At 33.4% G+C, this 20,739-nt stretch overlaps 1 protein-coding gene across 1 annotated transcript in view; it reads right to left on the bottom strand.

Annotated features, from left to right (window-relative positions):
- Positions 1–18,523: 18,523 nt before the first annotated feature.
- LOC145667478 (sodium channel protein Nach-like) overlaps positions 18,524–20,739 on the bottom strand; it is a 72,065-nt gene continuing 69,849 nt past the window's right edge. The window contains exon 10 of the mRNA XM_081734955.1: positions 18,524–20,051. Coding sequence (XP_081591081.1) covers positions 19,741–20,051 — 311 coding nt within the window. The 3' untranslated portion in view covers positions 18,524–19,740. The remainder of the gene's footprint in view (positions 20,052–20,739) is intronic.

Below are 20,739 nucleotides of genomic sequence, written 5' to 3'. Positions count from 1 at the left end.
TGACTGCCTAAATTGTTTCATACGGAAAGTATGTATAGATGGAACACTTATACAGAAAGTATTATAAAACGTGCGTTTTCAGTTATACGCTTGCTATACGTTAAGTCCAAAAACTACAGGATTTGCAAATGTAACATACGATATTACATATGCCGCATACATTTTTTTCTCAGTGTAGCTTTGAATAACATTATAGTATTTTTTTTAGCTGTTTTGGTATGTGTCTTCTTGGTATAGTGTGCAGGTGGTTCATTAATATAAAACGAGTTTAATTTAAGATTTTAAACAAGAATTTAGTATAAATATTAAAATAAGAAATACAACTGTAATTGTAAAGAAGGGAATTACTTCAAAGTTACCCGTCCACCTAATTTTGAACAAAAACCATAATAAAACCTACAATCATCAATTTGTACTTAAACTTTACTCATTTTATGTTCTGTTACGTTATCTTGAGGGTGTGAGTACGGGGGAGGAACCACAATTACATATGGAAATCCATTATTAACCTAAAGTGTAGACGGGCGGGCAGCGCGGAGCACGGTTGTGGGTAGTTAATGGAGAGTGCGGAGTTGAGAGGGAAGAACGAGCGAAGCGAGAAGCCGAAGTAAGGTGGGATAACACACTACTAGGTTACTTAGGTTAGGTTATGTTTACTTCTCACTTACCTTAGTACTTAGGTTTGTAGAGCTCTTCTATCTCAAGCAGAAAATCGTGAACGATTGTTGCTGGTCTTCGTTCTTTCATTCATTAACCCATGAATATTCAGAAGATTAACCTCATTATCAACATCATGTTTTACAAATGTTAGTACTGTCAATTCACATCCAGTGCAAAGACCCTGTACACTTGCAGGCATGTTTACTCGAAACTTATACACAATCCAACCGTCCTGAACCTAGAGACAAGTAGTTCCCTCTACTTGCGAATTAGTCTCGTCTTTATAACTGCTTATCAAAAGATATTACACATAAATTACGCTTCACGTACATGTTATCAAGCACACAAGCAATCAAATTATCAATTTCTTCTAGGTAAATTTTCAAAATGTTGATAAAATGGAAGTGCAACTTCGCAAGTTAACCCTAAATAACAGCCTAAGTAAAGTTGAATTTCCTTATTTCACAGTAGATCATCTCTCGTTCTTGATCTTCATGTTGGTATTATATGTGGGACTAGTAAAACATTTATATTTACATTCTAATTTGTGTAGTTAGTAATACCCATTTAATAAAATTCACGTTTTTTTCATGTAGATTACATAATGCTAATATAATGTGTGTGTAGTGGGGATAATATAATTAAGTAGAAGGAAAATACTTAAACATTCAAGAGCAGATATGATGAATTGCTGATGTTACTATTTGATGAACTATAATATGGTTGGCTCGCCCCCCCCCTAACTTTTACCGGACTCCCTCTACATTTTTGGGCTGGCTACGAGTCTGAGAGGGACGTCTACGGTTTCAAGGTACTTCCAACTCAGCAATTTACTGTATTAAATACTGTCAGAAACGGTATGGATATTGAAACCTTGAGGCACACTTACAAGGCACATTCGGAAAGTGTCCCCTCGGAATTCATGTAAAATTGATTCAAATGCAGTTTTCCATGGCCAATGTGTATTGTATTAATTTGTGGTGGCCTATACTTGTAATTTACATATTTATGGGGCTTCATATATCCAGAATTCAATCATACTCTACTATAACGCTAGGACACAAAATTTCTTTTAGTTTCTTTGGATGTAACTGAACGTGAATGTGGGTATATGCAAAACAAATTGTATCAAATCAATACGGTACTGCTTCTCTGACACATGTTATCCAGCCCGGCTGCCATCTTATATCTGCCGTATTGGATTCAACTTTCTGTCTTTCAAATGGGAATAGATGTAAGTGATACATCAAATTCACTAACAATTTTCTCGGAAATTCATTGGTTGTAGTGAGTTTTACCGTAGCTTGTACCGTTTGCAAAGTATTGCATGTTAAATGTCAAGCTCTTCACGAATATTGAAAAAAAAAATTAAAAAATGTGCAGGACCCCGTGTGTATATGTAATCTTTTACGTTACTTATCGTTGACGAAATATTCTCTGAACGTACATATACAGACACACAGACGTCAATACGGAAATGGTAGGTCTTCGCCCAAATCTAGTCGTATCTGTATTTACATTAGGCATTTCGAGCGTAGTACAATATTTCCTTGTTAGAGTATAACATGGAAGTAATAACAATCACTTACAGAAAAGTAATAATATTATGACACAAATATTGTAAAGAATTTGTTTATATCTACAGTATTTTTCCAGTTAGGAACTGTTTTCATTTGTCATCAAAAAGGTAAGCGTAACTGATATTACTCTACAATGTCTATTCGCTTAGTGTGTGGAAGAATTTAATATGCAATACCTTCCAAACGGTACAAGCTATGGTAAAATTCATTACACCAGTGAATTTCGGAGAAACTTGTACATGAATTTGATGTATCACTTACACCTTTTTCCATTTGAAAAACAGAACGTTAAATCCAATATGGCTGACCCAAGATGACGACCGGGGTGGATAACATGTGTTAGAGAGCCAGTACGTAAACCAATTTGTTTTGCATATGTCCACATTCATGTCCAGTTACATCTAAAGAAACTGAAAGCAATTATGTATCCGAGCTTTATAGTAGTGTATGATTTAATCTCATCTCATATAAATAAAAAATAAAGAGTTTGTTTGTGTGTTTGTCTATCTGTGAGCGCAGTAGGGACCAGACGAGTGGACCGAGAGTTAACAAATTTTGGTCAGCGGTACCTTGGTCCAAGCCTCAGATCAAGACAAAGCGTTTTTTTAAATTTCAAACCAGGGGGATCTCAGGGGGGCGTTTACAGGGACAGGCCTGGGGTCTGGGCTGAGAGTTGCCAAATTTTGGTCACGGGTACCTTGTTCCAGGCACCAAATCAAGACGAAGGTTTTTTTTTCAAAATTCGAATCAGGGGGGTTTCAGGAAAGAGTTTAACGCGACATGTAAAAGTAATAGAAAATGACCGATATTAGTGTCAAATCCACAGTTTTCGCGGTCGCCGAAACGCATCATGATACTCCCACAGGCACTAACTGCCTAAAACAGCCCCTATGCGAAGAATGGGTATATTCAGCTAGTTCTGGATATATAAAGTCCCATAAATATGCAAATTACCGATATGGGCCGCTAGAATTAGTGCAATACACATCGGACCTTGGAGAACTTTGCATTTGAATCACTTTCACACGAATTCCGTTGGGACACTTCGCGAATATACCTTGTCAGATCTTGAGTTTTCGGAATTAGGAGGCTGAAAATTGTAAACCCAATTGTTAAAATAAGTTATGACTTGAAAAACAAATTTATTGTAAAAGTCACGTCGTTATTCTCTAGGATTATTTAAAGCTCTGAATATTCTATTGCCTTTCAATTTTATGTTTTCTGCCTGATAATCTTACTAAAAAACCTTTGATTCCCGGGTACAGTGTTGATTTTATATCTCGATCTGTAGAACGTATCATGTGCAAATGTTACATCTGCCATAGTTGGGTGATACAAAAAGCAGTGGTGGGCACGAAAACAGGTTTTTCGCTTTCTTAATGTTTCAAACCGGATAAATTGATTTTCATCAAAGAGGTTTCAGTTGTTTCTCTTTTTAAGTCACAAAATGATTTCTCTTTTTGTTTTTTTCTTCTTCGTTCATTTCTTTTGAAATGACAATTGCGAGAGTAAGAATAGATACCGACTTCAGATAAAAATCACACTGGTTTTAGTATAAGCTCAAAAATCTCGGATAGAATGGAATACAGTTCTGTAGGGGAGAAAAAAGTAAGATGGTTTTTAAAGAAAAAAGAAACCGGTTTTCGGGAAAACAGTAATGCCAGTTTTTCGGTTTTCGGTTTTTTAGAAACTAGTTTTGACTATATCTAGAAAAGAGTCGAATTCTGCAGGAAGGATTAATATGAATGAAGTTAATATTCCTGAAACAAGACAATCTTGCTTTACAATCACGTCGAATGTCTTGTTGCATGAAAAAGTATTATACAGGTGTGTCAAATAGAACTTTGCAACTTTGAAAACTCATATAGATTTATTTATTTATCTTACAGACATGATTTTGGTGCCATTTTGTAGCAAAATTCATCACATATTGACTCACATAGTACACTAGTTCAGAAACAAGTCACCGCAAGCGCTAGCGTCAATTGGAGCAAATATGGCTGCCTTTACTGGTTCAGGTAAATGGATCCCACGTTTGCTGGACCTGACATCTCTTGATTTCTTCTATTCGGGGTTCATCAAGGGTACTGTGTTTGTTCCACTCTTACCAACTCCTCTATCAGAGCTCAGACCTAGGATCTATCTCGCAACTGAACACCTGATATGTTACAGTGAGTTTGACAAAAAAAAAATGACTTCAAATGGAATATGTCCCACATCACCAAAGGAAACCACATTGAACCTCCTTAGGGATAAGGTAAAAAGAAAGAAACTTGATGCATTATGCAGCAAAATGACACCAAAACCATGTCTGTTAGCTATATAAATAAATAAATAAATAAATAAATAAATATTAGTTTTCAACGTTGTAAAGTTCCTTTTGATACACTCTGTATAAATATGTTTAATATCTATTTCTTCAATTTTTCTCCTGTTTCTTGTATCTATTTCGTCTTCTTTTAAGGATATTTAGTCTACAATTTGAACGTCCAAATGTGGTTCCTAACCAATGTTTCAATTTTTTTTTAATTTTCAATAAAACTGTTTTTTTTTCTGTATGCATTTCGATTTGTACAATTTTAGTGTGCACATTATATCATATTAAAGTTAAGTATTTCATGAGTTGTAAAAGGTCATATAATACTAATTGTTTTTATATAATTTATAAAGTTTCAGAAAAATTATTGATACTGACAGTTCATTTACCATGTGATAAAAAGGAATGATAAAAATTCAACTTTGCTTCATGTATATGTTTTAATAATACTTTATACTTTATAATTTTACTACATCTCAAGCGAAGGAAGATATATTTGCTCCGTGGTGCTGTCAAAGTATTCTTTTTGCACAGTAAAAATATTATATCATGAATGTTCCATCACCCATAAATAAAACATATTGTGTATCAACTGCACCTTCATATGTACAGTATATCGTACGTATATCAACTACACCTTCAATGCGCTTGCTTCCGTTGCTAGCCACAGCGTGCGTTAAGAGCCTGACATATTAAACATAATAAAAAATTTACCATTTTCTTTCGTTTGTTTCTCATAAGTGAAAGGATATAATAAAATCTAACTTATCACAATCATAGATAATGCTATACTACAACAGAAAATATGAACCTTAAGAATTTTCCGTGTTGCCATCCATAGAAACTACAGTGTTACCAGAATAATGTTTTCCCAAACTCTAAATTAAGGCAGAGACTAGAGGAACGAACTTAACTATATTTAACTTCTTATCGTGTTGTTTTGTAATCCTGTGAACTACTTTTTAAATAACATTATTATTTAATTTTAATAACTATGTATTAAAACTATTTGTTTATTACGAACTAAATACAACTATTATTTAAAAAGTAGTTCACAGGATTCCAAGGCAATATGATACATAATACATTCGTTGCTCCAGTCGCTGCATTAACTTAGATTTTTTGCCAGTTACTCTATTTGCCAGTTACTGTAATTTCTATGGACGGCAAACACTGAAAATTCTTCATATTTTTTGTTGTAGAATAACTTCTATGACTGTGGTAAGTTGCATTTCATTATCTCCTTTCATTATCTCCCATGAAAAACAAGCATAAGAAATATGATCAATGTTGTATTACTTTTAGTACGTCAGGCTCTTAAGAAAATAACTAACTTGAAGTATGAAGTGCACTGAGGTAGTTTCCTTAGATGCATTTTATAAGGTCCAACAATAAACAAATAGAGAGATTTTGAAGACATTTGATCTACAAAAGTAAGAACTAAATAGTGATTGTTTTGAGAATATTTAAATTGAGGTTTCTATGAGGACAAAGCACTGAACAAGTGCTCGCATAAAAGTGCACATACGGTGAAAAGATATAGTTAAAAACTCCTTAAGAAAAAGAGCTTTAGGTACCTCAAAAAGAAGGCGTGGAAAGTAGTTTAAAGATGGATCATAGGAAGTTTTATTTATATATAAAAAAACTGAAATCTTTAAGTTTTACTTCCCACGGTTATGCCGGTTAGGCCAAAGAAGACAGTGAAGATGAGAGGTGAGTGAAATGGTGGAACGAAGAAAGTGGGAGGAAACGGAAGAACCCCGAGAAAACCCATGAGCACGTTGTCTGTTTACCACAAAGTCCACACGGTGCGAGCTGGGATCGAACCAGGGACCTCAACCAGGGACCGGAGGTGAACGCTCTACCACTGAGCCACCGCACCCCCTTTTTATTTACCTAGAACAGAGTAGGTTACACTAATAAGATTTTGTTTCTGCAGTGATGTGCTTATACCTTCTGTAGTCCTAGAGCTATTAACATTATTCTAGGTGCTCATTTCCTTGTCTTACCAAGGCGCTTTCAGAGACATGTTACGTTATTTAACTATCACTTTAACGTATCTTCCATATTTGTAGTTATTTATGTTTACAATGCCTCATATTTCTTTTTTTTTAAAAAAAAAAACATTATGCTTTAGCGATATCGCGATATTTCTCTTTTCACTTGTTTAATTTCGATGTACATTGTAATAATCTTGGAATACTTGCCACGATTCATTCTGTCAATATACGTTACGTGTTTATAAAACAAATCGATCTAGAAATACAGTTACCAAGGAGTAAGCAAATGAAATACAACAGTTAACACAAAGAAATCCAATATTGTGACATCTAAATGGAAATCGTACGTTGGTTCGTTTATAATACAAAGGCTTCACTCTTTATCCACGTTAATGGCAATGTGCACTTTAATCTCAGCATGTAAGACTTACACGATTTGCTTTTCTTTGAATACTGGTAATTTCGTTAATTACCAATATGTATTGAACGAACAGTATATTGTACTCAGATTGTAACTAATAGAATACCTAAATATAGTATATAATCACATACAAGAAAGAAAAATGTAACTCTTTTGGAAATAAATGTAACGATATTGGTATAATGTTATTTCTTCACTTACGTGTACTGCGTGAAATGTTAACACACAGGTTATTAAGTGTGAAAGTAATGCTTAGCAAACACTTACTGCTTAAGGTAAGTTAATTTAATTTTTGAAATTAAGGTAAGAATAGCATTGACTATAAAAGTATCATTGATTGAAATGTATACTTATGTCCAAAATGATTATCGTATATCTATACTGTCTTCTTGTAAGAATAATTTGGTAATGATTTTGCAGGGGACTTTTAATACTGATACTATGCGTATAATCGGGAAGTGTATATTTGTGGTAAATTTCATAGGAAAAAAATTATAAATACGAAAATCAGAATGAAAAAAATAAAATGTTGCTAAATGGACAAGAAAGTTTTATTTTCGTTTTATTTTCGTTTTATTGTTCTTATTTACTTCTCTTTTATATGAAATTTGCCACATACATGTCTTTGTCAACTATACACATACTAACATTATAAGAAATACCGGACGAATTTGTTATCAAATTATATTCCTACAACAATGTGTTTATAGACATGCGACAATAATTTTGGACATGAGTGTACGTTATATTCACTTAATTCCAGAGTCTGTACAATAAAGTCTATTTGTATTAAGGTGTACTAGAATAATTGTTAACTCATAGTAATAGCGAAGTCTAAATATGAGTTCTTCAAAAGAGAATCTTCAAAAAGTATAAATACAACTCATAGATACACTTAATAAACTAAAATTGCAGATGGCGAACCTGAGAACACTTGGTCAACTTGAATTTATTATCCACATTGAGTACCAAGAGGACAAGATATGTCATTTGGTGTTGAATCAAATTTATTAAGTTTGAAATCTCTTTAACCTGACCAGTTGCTTAACAGAGACATTATTAAAGAGTTACAGTCAAATAACTATGTGTACGATACTCTCCAAGTTGACCATTTTCAAGCCCAGGTTGTGGGTCATTTTCTATGCAATCAAGAATGAACAATTTAAGCTTGACAATTATGAAAAAGGGTACAAACTTTTTCATATTTTCTTCATATTTTATATCAAGAGGTCACATATTGTACAACTTAACATCACCATAACATACACTTTTTGATATATTGCTGATCGGTGATTATACAAATAAAAATCATTCTTATTTCACATATTATGATTATGTACATCATTATTTGTTATGAAAGTGGATGATGTTTTCATTAATACAAAAAGAAACGATAAAAATATAAACTATTCCGCGTTAGTATATTACCTTTCTTAAATAAATGTCTACAAAAAAGTCGGTTTCTTGCCACAAAGTATTCTTAAGACTTTCTTCTGAATTTTAAATGCATTGAGTCTCTGACCTGAATTTACCCAGAACATGATACCATATTGTAATATTGAGCTAAAGAAGAATGGTACGAAGTTTTGGCTAATTCTAAATTTACCTTCTTCCTAATAATTCTTAGTGCGTAACACATTTTATTTAGTTTATTAATAACATATTTTATATGGAACTCTCGTGTTAAGTTATGATATTTAATAATATGTAGAAATGAACAGTCTGTTGCATAATTAACTTTATTTTGATTCAGATAGCTGATTTTATTACTTTTTTTTGCTTCAAAGGTTTAAAATCACAACGACATAAGTATATAAGGTTTGTAATGAGATAAACTAACTTGGTGATAAAATGCTTAGAGTTGGCTTATGCCATCTTCAGTAAAGTGTCATTGAAATAATTATGTCAGGGACAAATAACATTCATTTGTGTTTGAATCTCTTTTCGCCATATGAGCTTTCTGGTATATTGTTGTTATTTGTGAACCTCATCTAAATTTTGAGTAACTTTTACTTATATCGTTGTGGATTTTCACAAATGTAATTATTACTATTATTTATTATTATATGCAGAATATAAAAGTTAAACTCTTTCACAAAGTATATGTAATATTTCTTGTTTTTGTTGCAGGGGATTTTCCGTTTTATTACTGCTCAGAAATGTTTATTAAAATATCAAGCTTGGAAGTTTCCTTTCTGACTACTTTATTATTTTCCAATATTGTAAAAAGTAGTAATTGTAATCTGGAAAAGACGTTACCAACAGAAGAACGACTGAATTTTATGGATTATATTCTACTGCCTTGTCTATGTTATCTTCCCATTGTACATTCAGTTACTATCATTCTTCATGATTTTGATAATGTTGATCTTGGCCCGAAGGCTTTACAACATATCCAAATCCACGCTTCAGTTAAAATATTTACGATACTTGTCAAACAAAATTCATCAGCAGATATTGATGTTCTATCGCCCCACGATGGCAACAGATTAGTAATTATTTTACTGAGGAAAGTGGAAATGATGAAAAATGTTATACGAGATGGTAGACAATTCCACTCTGCTGATTCCATGGCGATCTTTGTAATCATACTTATCCAAAACATTAGAAATACAGCAGAGGTATCAAAAGTTGTCTTTGGTGTAACTTCGTCAGTTAGAATGATCAACACAATTCTCTTTATACATTCTGTATGTGAAAAAGAAGAATCAAACTCAAAATCTACGGCGGTAAACGATTGCATTAACGCAGTAACATATAACCCATTTTTGAACAAATTTTATCACGTAGAGGTTGACGTTCAAACAGGTGCTTGTTTTCCATCACTGAATAAATTTGTACCGATAGATGTGTCGAAACTGCATGGTTATCCATTGAAATTATCAACTTACTATGATTACCTTCCTAGTATAAAACTTATCCCTCTTCAAAAGGGTAGCTTCATTTACAAAGGACAATTAGGGAAACTATTTGAAGTTTTAGTGAAACATATGAATTTTACACCCGTTTACATAACTATTACAAAAAATAATTTGCCAATAAGACTTAAAAATGGTAGTTCTATGTCTTTCCTAGAGGAACTTGCTCTTGGCAAAACAGAGTTTTTGTTAATAGGAACCGTCATTAATTATAAAAGATATCAAGATTTTAAATTTGCAGTTCCTCTACGTATATCGTCTCTAGTAATTGTGGTTCCTAAAGCCGAATCTTTGCCCAAATGGATGAACATATTTTTACCATTTCAAACAAAGACTTGGATATTAATACTGGTAACACTGGTTACTATTAACACAGTTTTGACTATCTTCAAATATGTGAACAACACCTTGTCTAATATTGGAAGAGATATTTTTCGTTATGTTTCTGTCCTGCTTGAAATCTCTGTACATCAACCAAGAAATGCTAACGTGAGGTACTTCTTCTTGGTATGGGTATACTTTTCGCTAATTATATCTTCTGCATATCGTGGATGCCTTCTTTCTTACCTCACTGTTCCTAGATATTACGCAAATATCAGAACATTTAAAGTAGCTGCTGAAGCTGGGACCATCATTGTCTCCAGAGATATCTATCGAGAACGTTTGAGGACTAGTGCAAACCCTTATCTTAGAGAACTGTATTTAAATTCTCGCAAACCTCTGAAAAATCATCCATACCTTGATGAATTCTTTTACAATCCAAAGAACGCATTTCTTGCAAGTAGCTATCATATCCCATACATTAAGAAACTTGCAAGGTCTTCAGAGGTAAACGTTGAAGTCAGTGTAATTGAGGAAGACATTGGACTGATGATGAGTACGTTTTGTGTGGCTAAAAATTTTCTATTCCTGAAAAGACTAAACCATATTCTCTCCAGAGTATTAGAAACTGGTATATTTAGAAAATGGTATTTGGAAACAATCAGTGAGATGACGAAAGAGCAAATAGACACATCTACCATTTCAAAACATGTAACATTAACAATAACCCATATGTACGGGTCCTTTTTTATTCTAATTATTGGTCTAGTAACAGGTGTCTTAGTTTTCATTCTTGAAGTAATCATTTGGAATTTTTACCGGAAGATTCTACTTCCACGTTAATTGATTTAATAATACAGAAAGTATTATTTATTTTGTATCCTGATGAAAGGCGGTGTTGATTGTTCATCCAGCATTTGAATATCAATTATTAATTTACCTGAATATGCAACTTCTCGGATACTCTGAAACTCGCTGGTTACTTTTTCTTTCATTTTATGACACACATACATTGTTATTAAGTTGATTGCTAGTGTATCGTGTTTCTACAAACATATAGTATGTTCTTGTGTCTGAGAAGTTCCCGTAACCATAGCTTTCAGTATCACAGAAAGCAATGTTAGTATAATTCTATTTAACATATTCTATTTAGTATTATATAGTACAGACTATAACTATGTACTTACATATATGATCTGGTATTTGCTGGATCTTCATATGCTTCAACGTGCTATACAGACAGGTTCTTCAGTCTCCTATTCTCCTTCAAATGTTGCGGAACATCTGATACGTTATCATTCAAAAAGTTTCACCCAACCAAGCAGAATTGCTTTGCGAGGTGGGTTCTGGGCCAAAGCTATTTCTAAGCTAACAGCCACTTCTTGTTTCATTGTTTACCCTGTGTGTGGTCGTTTGTAGATCCATAACTGTGTACCTGAGATCAGTCTTATCAGGCGTGTCTTCACAGTTGAAAGCTGAACGTGACCTTGAACGAAGACATAGCAGACAGTGTTTGAAAGCAGAGATACTAGACAGGGTTGTTTGTCACGGTGAAAGCAGTGTTACCAGTACCACAACTAAAATTACACTGATATTGATTTTATGGTATTTAACCCTAGGATTACAGGCCACTCTGTACAATCAAATTAGTATATTTAAATAAATTGATTATTCATTTATTTTTTTCTTGAGTTGATTTTGAGTTTAACGTCCCTTTTAGCAGCGAGGATATATAAGACGGGACCTACTGATTAACGTGGAATTCGAACCACAGGAGCTACCGGCGAGAATCGAATCCGGATCGCCCACGCCAAAAGCGCGGGTTTCTTTCTCTGAGGTTGTTAATAATTATCTTATTCTTTTTTACAATCTGACATCAAGATTCTCCTATATTTGTAATCTTGGCTACTTGAACGATACTTATTCTTACCAAAAAATTAAAGGTGAACTATCTTTATCTAAATCTAGTTTCAATATTTATCAGAAGCTATGAAGTAACCTGAATTGCTAATGTAATTAATTTCTATACGACACTGACTCAGTTGTTTCCAATGAAAGTAATAATAACTTCGGACATCTTATTTTAACCAAGATTAGTAAATTTTTATGCAATGTAAGATTATTATTCCAACAGTTGTGTAAAGGAAGTTCTGAGATGTGTTTCCTGGTGACATAATCTTAATACTCAGGTTTTTGCGCGCAATTTGTCGAATTTGTGAGAGACATTCCTCTCGAGTTCAAATCCAAGTAATAATTGAATCGTTTATTTCAGAAACTCGTCTACCAACATTTTTTCACAAAATAACTTTGTTTACGGAATAAGTTACTTATACCCTAAACACACATTTTAGTGCAGAAACCAGTTACTTGCCATGCCGTCAAACGGGTTATTATTAAAACCGAATATGGCGTTTAGTGCAGAAACAAGTCAAGTGATATCGTATAACGTGTTTCTGCAGCAAATCTAATATTTACCTCTCTTGCCAACACTGCGCATTCGTTGAGTTTTTGTTTCTGCGCACTTCCTATGTTAACATTTTAACACTCATCATTGAGGAATGTTATAGTGATTAGAATATTGCTGTTATAATATCCGTTCCACAGAATTTCCCACCGCTCTTTGGTTGCAATATCGAGTAATAGTTCAGACGATGAACCTCCAGCACAAAGAAAATGTGATGTCACCAATGAAAACAAATATTAGCGAAATATAAAAAGCAAGAGCCAAGAAAAGATTACAAGAACTATAAAGGTAATATCGTGCCAAGCATATCTATTCCAGATGAAATTTTGTCCAGGTAAAGGCAGTTTATCCATTACATGTATGCAACAAAACATAAGATTTGGAGTTATTTCTATGGATTAGATACAGAAAACATGCAAGATACATATTTGCAAATATTGATAGAAGTAAAAGACGTAAAATGTAGGGTGAAAACAAATGTGATGCTGGTACCAGTGAAACGTCACGCTCATTTAAAAGAAACAAAATACAAGGTAAGAATCAACGGAGTTTCTATTCCAGTCTGCAAAAATGTGTTTCTACAAATCCATGGAGTTTCTCAGGATCGAGTTGCAAGTCGGCTGACTAACTTAGTTCAGAATAAGCTTAATCTTCTGGAAAGGTACATATTAATACGAAAAAATAACGACCTGGTTAAGCTCAGTGACTCTACTACAATTTATGAAGATTTCCACGACATCCTTCAGTGGTCAACGTAGACAGGAAATATGAGGATGAGTAGTGCAAGACAGACAGACATATACAGTAGTTTAGAAGGGAATCCTGTTGTCTTTTGTAGGACACTGATAACGTGACTACCGTTGCTACTATGGGTACATTCCTATTCTAATCATGTTTCGACTTCTCATTTAATATCCAAATACATAGCTATAGTTAATAACTTTGTGTTTTTCTTTTTAAAACAGAATACAATAGTAAATGTTATTTTGCTTGCAAATTTTACGTTTCCTACCGACACAACTAGTTTTATTGCAGAAACCCATAACTGAAATTTTTATATATTTTTTTTTATTAATTATGGAATTACTATTTTTAATCTAGTTACAGGCAACATCCAATTCGAGAACAAATTAACTAATACTCCAAATTTTGCGGAACCCTCAAATTTGTTATTATCAGAGATATAATGTTTTTTATTTTCCCTTAAGTTTCAAAAGGTGCATTTAGCGGGTTTTTGAAATAAATGATTCAATTAGGTCCCACTTTGAACAGAATGTTCTGTTTACTATAGCCCCGCTGCTGAAGAGACATTAAACTGAAAACAATCTAATCTAATTAATATGTCAATCTTTAGGCCTATATATTATTTCAAAACTCTTAACAAATCAACAATCTTACATAGCATTTCTACGGAAGCAGATATTGCATTCGAATCAAACAAATGTTAGCTATTATAAGCTAGGTAGTTCAATAAGTCTTTGCTCTCAAATAATCTATAAACAAAATCACTAATTGCTAAACATAGCGATTGTTCATTTGCAGCCCAATATGACTTGTAAGAGCATACCGGATAGCTTTTTTGAAGGAGTGAACTTTGGCACATATACTTCCAACTTTAATAAAATGTTACTCTTTCAACAATCAGAGCAGTCTTATATGAAACATGTAAGTGACTGAAGATGAGGACAAGAAAGAATCATAATTAAATTTACCACATAGTCATAATCTGCAATGCTCTTTTTAAATCTAAAATCACTAACTTTTAAAAATTACCATTTAAATATGCATATATATACCAACAAACAGAAAACATATATAAAAATATATATATCCGTGTTAAGTTTTCAGTCAGCTGAATCGTTTTACATTTTACTTTTATTTTATAGTTACATTTTATGTTTTATTCCTCCAAATCTTTCATCATTCACTGTTAATATTCATAAGTCTTCTTTAGCCTAAAAGATCATACTACTGGAGCATCAAACTAGAAACGCCATTTCATTTTATTTCATTATTAAAACTATGCAGTAGATTCTAGTAGAACCCCGACGCAATTGAAACAAAACTGTATTCATCTATTAAATGCAAAAAAAAAAAAAAAAATACAAGGCAATTATATTTTATTAAATAATTACTTTCTTTCTCCTAATATAGACAGGATTCCTTATAGACAGGAATTCCTTATTGAATTAATACTAATTAAATAAATACATTCATAGCCTTGTAAAACTAAGATTATTTCGATACATTATGGAAGTTGTCTAAATCTAATATGTCTATCATTACAATAATTAAGTAATAAGGAAAAAGTGAAAGAAGGTAAATGTTGAAAATTTAATGTAACAACTTTCTTCTGTTAAACAGTCATGTACTGTACATATATATAATTTAAAATAAAGATTCTACTTATAGCACGTATACATAACGTGTGCAATGTTGCTTCTCCGAACGATAGAATGATCAATTTTATTATGTTAACTTGCATTAATTACTAATCACCTAAGGAATATGTGCTGTTAACTAGCAGATCGTTGTCGGCTTTTCTTCACAGTGACACATTGAGAAAAATCCGTTCTCCGGAGAGCGGTATATTGTACAAATATACGGAATTCTCTTGCTTACTACAGTACGGATCATACGTTATCCGTATGCTACACAGGCACTGCCCTTAGATGTTACATCATGCCTTTGCAGGATGTCTGATATCCAACAATTTTCCTTATATTACGTACATACATGTATGTTACCTTCGTCAGCTATATGTTATATACGTACATTTGTATGTGAAATTCTGACCGCCTATATTGTTTCGTATGGAAAGTACGTACAGATGGAACACTTATATAGAAAGTGTTATAAAACATTCGTTTTCAGTTATACATTTGCTGTACGTTAAGTCTAAAAATTACAGGTCTTATAAACGTAACATATGATTTTACGTACGCCACATACATTTTTTCTCAGTGCACACGTACTCTGTATGCACACACGACTTCTAAGTTACTATTCTGACAACCCTTGTTTCCATATTCTCAAACTAAACGCAATAACACCTTGAGCAAGGTTACGCGATAAAAATGTATAAAAACACATACGCGTAACAGTTTCAACACACTAATTGTGTCTTCATCAGACTACCGCTTCTTCTCTAAGTGGGGAAGCGGAAGTCTTGTGAAGACACAGTTAGTGTGTTGAAACTGTTACATGTATGTGTTTTTATACATTTTATCACATAGACTTGCTTAGTGCGTTGTTGCATTTACTTGTAAATGTTTATTGGTGGTTAACATTTTAGAAAATGGGAATACAGTGAGAAACTTGTTGGAATCAAAAGCATGAAAGCTCACAAAAATTACTAAACAAATTAAGAAAAAGAAGGAAAAAGGAGAAAGGAAAAGAAATGTAACGATAGAATTTATAACAAATAGATAGTCAGCCATTCATGCTCGTTTTAGTGTCTGTCGCGCTTGGCTTTCATAAATCTACTTTTAGAGTTACGGAAGGAGAGTAATAAAAATATTGTAATGGTTCTGATTCAACCTTAAACCTAGGGGGCGCGGTGGCTCAGTGGTAGAGCGTTCACCTCCGGTGCTTGGGGTCCCTGGTTCGATCCCAGCTCGCGCCGTGTGGACTTTGTGGTGGACAAACACCGTGCTCGTGGGTTTTCTCGGGGTTCTCCCGTTTCCTCCCACTTTCTTCATTCCACCATTTCACTCATCTCTCATCATCACCGTCTCCTTTAGCCTACCGGCATAATCGTGGGACGTAAAACTTTGAGCTTTCATTTCATTTCATTTCAACCTTAAAACTGTAGACCCACGTTTCATTTAGTCTAGGTGCTCAGAAAGAACGCTAAATTTTAAGAAATAAACAAAAAATAGCCAATTCAGTCGGGAAAACTAGAAACGAAACAAAAGATTGAATCAAAATCTATTATAAAGCAAATTTTACAAGTTAATTGAAATGTAGTAAATGTTTAACCATTCAGTTGAAATAAGATAACATCTGAACACCTCTATTTTCCAACTAAATAAAAACTTTTGTGGAAACTTGTTTAATTTCATTTACAAATGAAAAATTAAATGAAATCTTTCAGTTTAATTCCCACGCTTATGGCTTGTAGGCTAAAGGTGACGGTGATTATGAAAAATGAGTGAAATAGTGAAATGAAGAAAATGGAAGAATTCCGAAAAAACCACGCACACGGGCTTTTTCCGCTTCCATTTATTGGGTGAAGGCACATGCAATGTCTGATTTTACGCCTGATCAAAAGTTACAGTCTGTAACGTAACCAATACATGAACGGACGGAAACTACTCAAGCTTTTTGTACTGTCACAATTAAAGGATTGCAAAGTATGGTTCAGAACAGGGGTGGGGGGGGGGGTGGAATCTGAGACCTTACTGAGTCATAAAGTGCGACCTTATGCGCGTGTTGTAGAAAGCGTTAAACTATATAAGAAATATACTTCTGACAAAGTATATGAATGGTAAATTTTCTTACTTAATCTTTCTAAGTAGGAAAATAGAGTTAGTTATAGATTTTCATGTAAATTATTAATGTAGCTCTAATAAGTGTAAAATGACTACAAAACTATCATGTGGCCTTCTTGAAATATTGCCATTGTCAATGTGATCTATAAAACAAGAAAAGGTCCCCCATCTCAGATTTATAATGTGTGATCTAAATAGGTGTTGTGTTGGTGTTATTGGCCCTGCTATTGTTAATCATAATTGATATATTTTTATCGCCATGAAGTTCCTTTACCTCGGTCTTCTCGAAATTTCCGCATGAGAAGTTACCCTTACAAATGTTATTTTGTTTACTTCAATGATATATTGATATATGCCTTCTTTACACACACGTTCTCCATTCATTGTACAGGGTGCTCAGAAAGTCACTTTACAACCAAACTAAATGCGTGTAACAATGTGAGATGTTAAAATATTTAAGATTTGACTTCCCATCCTGATCATTGATATAGCAGCAGTACTTCTCACATAAATTGCCATTTTATTGCCATGTAAGTGCCAGCGGCGGGAGGAGATTAAACTCTGTTTATTGTCTACTTCATTGTCTCTCCTTTCCGTATATAGTAAACAACAATGGCAGACAACAGTGACTTCACTTTGGAGGATTGCTTAGTGGTAAGTGTGTGGATGCATGCACGGAAGCACAACGAAGATATGTCTCAGATTATGGATGGGGTTCATGAATATTTCAGTATGGACACGCCAAGTCGTCAGGCTTTCATCACGTGGGAGAATAAAGCTTTCCGCCTGGGAAATGTTTCAGGATCCCTCTCGTTCTGGTCGTCCATCAACCTGAAAAAAACGTGTACAGAAGTTAGTGCGTCAGTGATGCGTTTACCCTATAAGTCTACTAGATAGCGTTCTGTAGGACATGGAATTGCAATGCAGATGGATGGATCTGCATGAAGCATAATGCAGATGTAAAGGAACTTTCTGGCCAGCCTGTATTATAGATTTGCCTTTATTACGAATGATTATTGCGGTGATGAGTAAACAAAGAATATAACGGACTCCAAGCACTATTTTACCAGAACACCAACATACAACCAAAAGTATCATATTGCATTGTTTACGTCAAAGTTTTCATTTCTGGTTTATTTTGTACCTAGATATTATGTTCTAACAGCATATACTTTTATAATTTTGAAAATTATAGTTTTGGCATAAAAGTAGCAAGTAGATAACTTAATTTTAAGTTAATTCCTTACAATGTAAAACAAGTTTCAAATTTTAGGCATGAAGGTAACAGAAATTCAAGGCTACAATCCTTCCTTAGCAACGAAGGTATCAGACAATCGTGATGGCAAGTTCTTGCAAGAATTTTCCGACGTGTGCTTCATAAATGGTCTTCTGAATGGCACAAACTATTCCCAAGTTATCTTTCCAATTTTCATGGTTAGGGCTTTTAGTGTAAAATGGCATCATGCCTCTACCTGGAACTCCATTCGATAGATAAATAGATATAATTAAAATGTCGATAATATATCACTTGGTATCTTACTATTATTATAACCTTCTTTTAGCTTCACTTATCAGTATTACACTTTTTATCTTCACTTATCAATTGCACACTTTTTAGTGTAATATCCAAGTATCCTAACAGAATTCTAAAACCAATGAAATTTCCTTGTCATTTCATATACATAACACTCCTTTGTTTTGCTCATTTAATTATAGAAAAAGGCTTTATTTACTGAGTAAACTAGGGAATGAAGGTATGTCCGTAAGTACTCGTACCTCGGACAGACTTTATCTACATAAAGTATAACAGGAAACAGTAATTTTATTATTTTTATTACAGAAAACGTTATAAATTTATGTGACTGATAATATGAAGAAGTGTCTAATATCATTCATACCTCGAAAAGACAGAGTTTCGAGAATCACGTGTTCACTTGTTTGTAACTAGTTTTCATTTTTGTTTCTACATCACAACTTCTACTACTAATCAGTATTGTGTCAAACATTAGGTGTAACATATACATCTTTAGCACTTTATATTGTTTTACCTTGCTTTGTCTAACGTTTGTTGGCAGATGTCTCATAGCATGGTTGAGCGGTCTTGCACATAATCACCCGAACTGTCTCTCGGCGGTTTGAACTTTGATCAGGGCATGGATGTTATTTATAATTCTTCCAAAACTCGTTTCATTATTATTCTGTATTTCTCTTCGTCTCTGTTATTCGAAAGACCAGAACACGAGATATGAATCTCAGAAACATAAGACATTTTTGGTAAACATTTGACTGTGAAAATTATAATTAAATTTTCGTGAAATCTAGCTGTGGATCACATACCTTAAAAATCCAAATTCAGTAGAACATCCTCTAATATTCAACGTTTATCTTGCTACAAGTTTATAACTTTTATCTAGAAAACATGTAATTCCATTATGGTTTAGTAATTTCAGTAACAAACACTTGTAAATTGCTCATTTGTCAGAAATATTACTGATGCCATTTACTTTTGAAACTGGTTGTTTATTACACTGACTATTAATTTTCATTCCTCGCAAATAGGAATATTTCATTGTATTTCACCATTGACCATCAAAGTCTGTTTTGCTCTGTTATCGGTATTGTTTAGTTTTTCCAATTTCACAGATTCAAGAAGCTTCAAACTGTTAATATTTCTTTCCACATCATTAATCACAGATCCACAACAGCACACTTTGCCATGATCTTCAACCTCAGATACTGGTTTCACTTGAATAATTGATGATTTTCTTCCTTTTCCACTGAAATAGTTGATTATTCTTATTATGATAAAGTAGGCGACTTCGAATAGGCTCAGCATACTTCCGCCTAAACAAAGACCAAAAATTCCTCCAAACGATGCTGTAAGAACAATAATGTGAAATCAATGAAAATGTTTATAACTCATTTATGTAATGTAAATTTAAATATAACAGTCTAATTTGACTAACCAAAACTTTGATTTTTTACTTCCAAGCAATGATAAAAGAACATAAGGTATATTGATCCTGAAAAAATAGCAAATTCAAAATTTAAACGGATTTACACATTTCATGTTTCTTACATGACGCAGAAATAATTTTTAATGTCTGTCCGTGTGTTTTCCCCGGTTTATGTACACATTTTTGTCGAACTTCACTTGAAAGAAACCAACAGTCAGGTGTAAACTATAGTTTGTCGATTTTTCATAATTCCATATTTTAGGAACACTAATAAAACATTTGAGCTCCGTGGCAAAGCGGTTAGCGTACGCGCCTTTGGCGTGAGAGAGCCGGGTTCGTTTCCCGGCGGGAGCTCATGTGATCTGGATTGCACGTTAATCAGTAGGTCCATGTCTCATATAGCCACTCTGCTGAACTGGACGTTAAACTTTAAATCAACTCAACTAATGAAACATTGTATTTATTTGTGAAATATGGACAAAATCATTTGCCATGTTTCAAAAACTAGTGCAAAAATTACCACAAATGTAAACTACGTTTTTTTTTTTTTTTTAAATGATAACTTAGTAATCCTACATTGCAGAATTGTTACTGAAATATTTATGTAT

Source organism: Thermobia domestica, chromosome 13 (assembly GCF_964235325.1).
Source record: "Thermobia domestica chromosome 13, izTheDome1.hap1.1, whole genome shotgun sequence".
Taxonomy (NCBI): domain Eukaryota; kingdom Metazoa; phylum Arthropoda; class Insecta; order Zygentoma; family Lepismatidae; genus Thermobia; species Thermobia domestica.
This window is presented reverse-complemented; position numbering and strand designations above follow the sequence as displayed.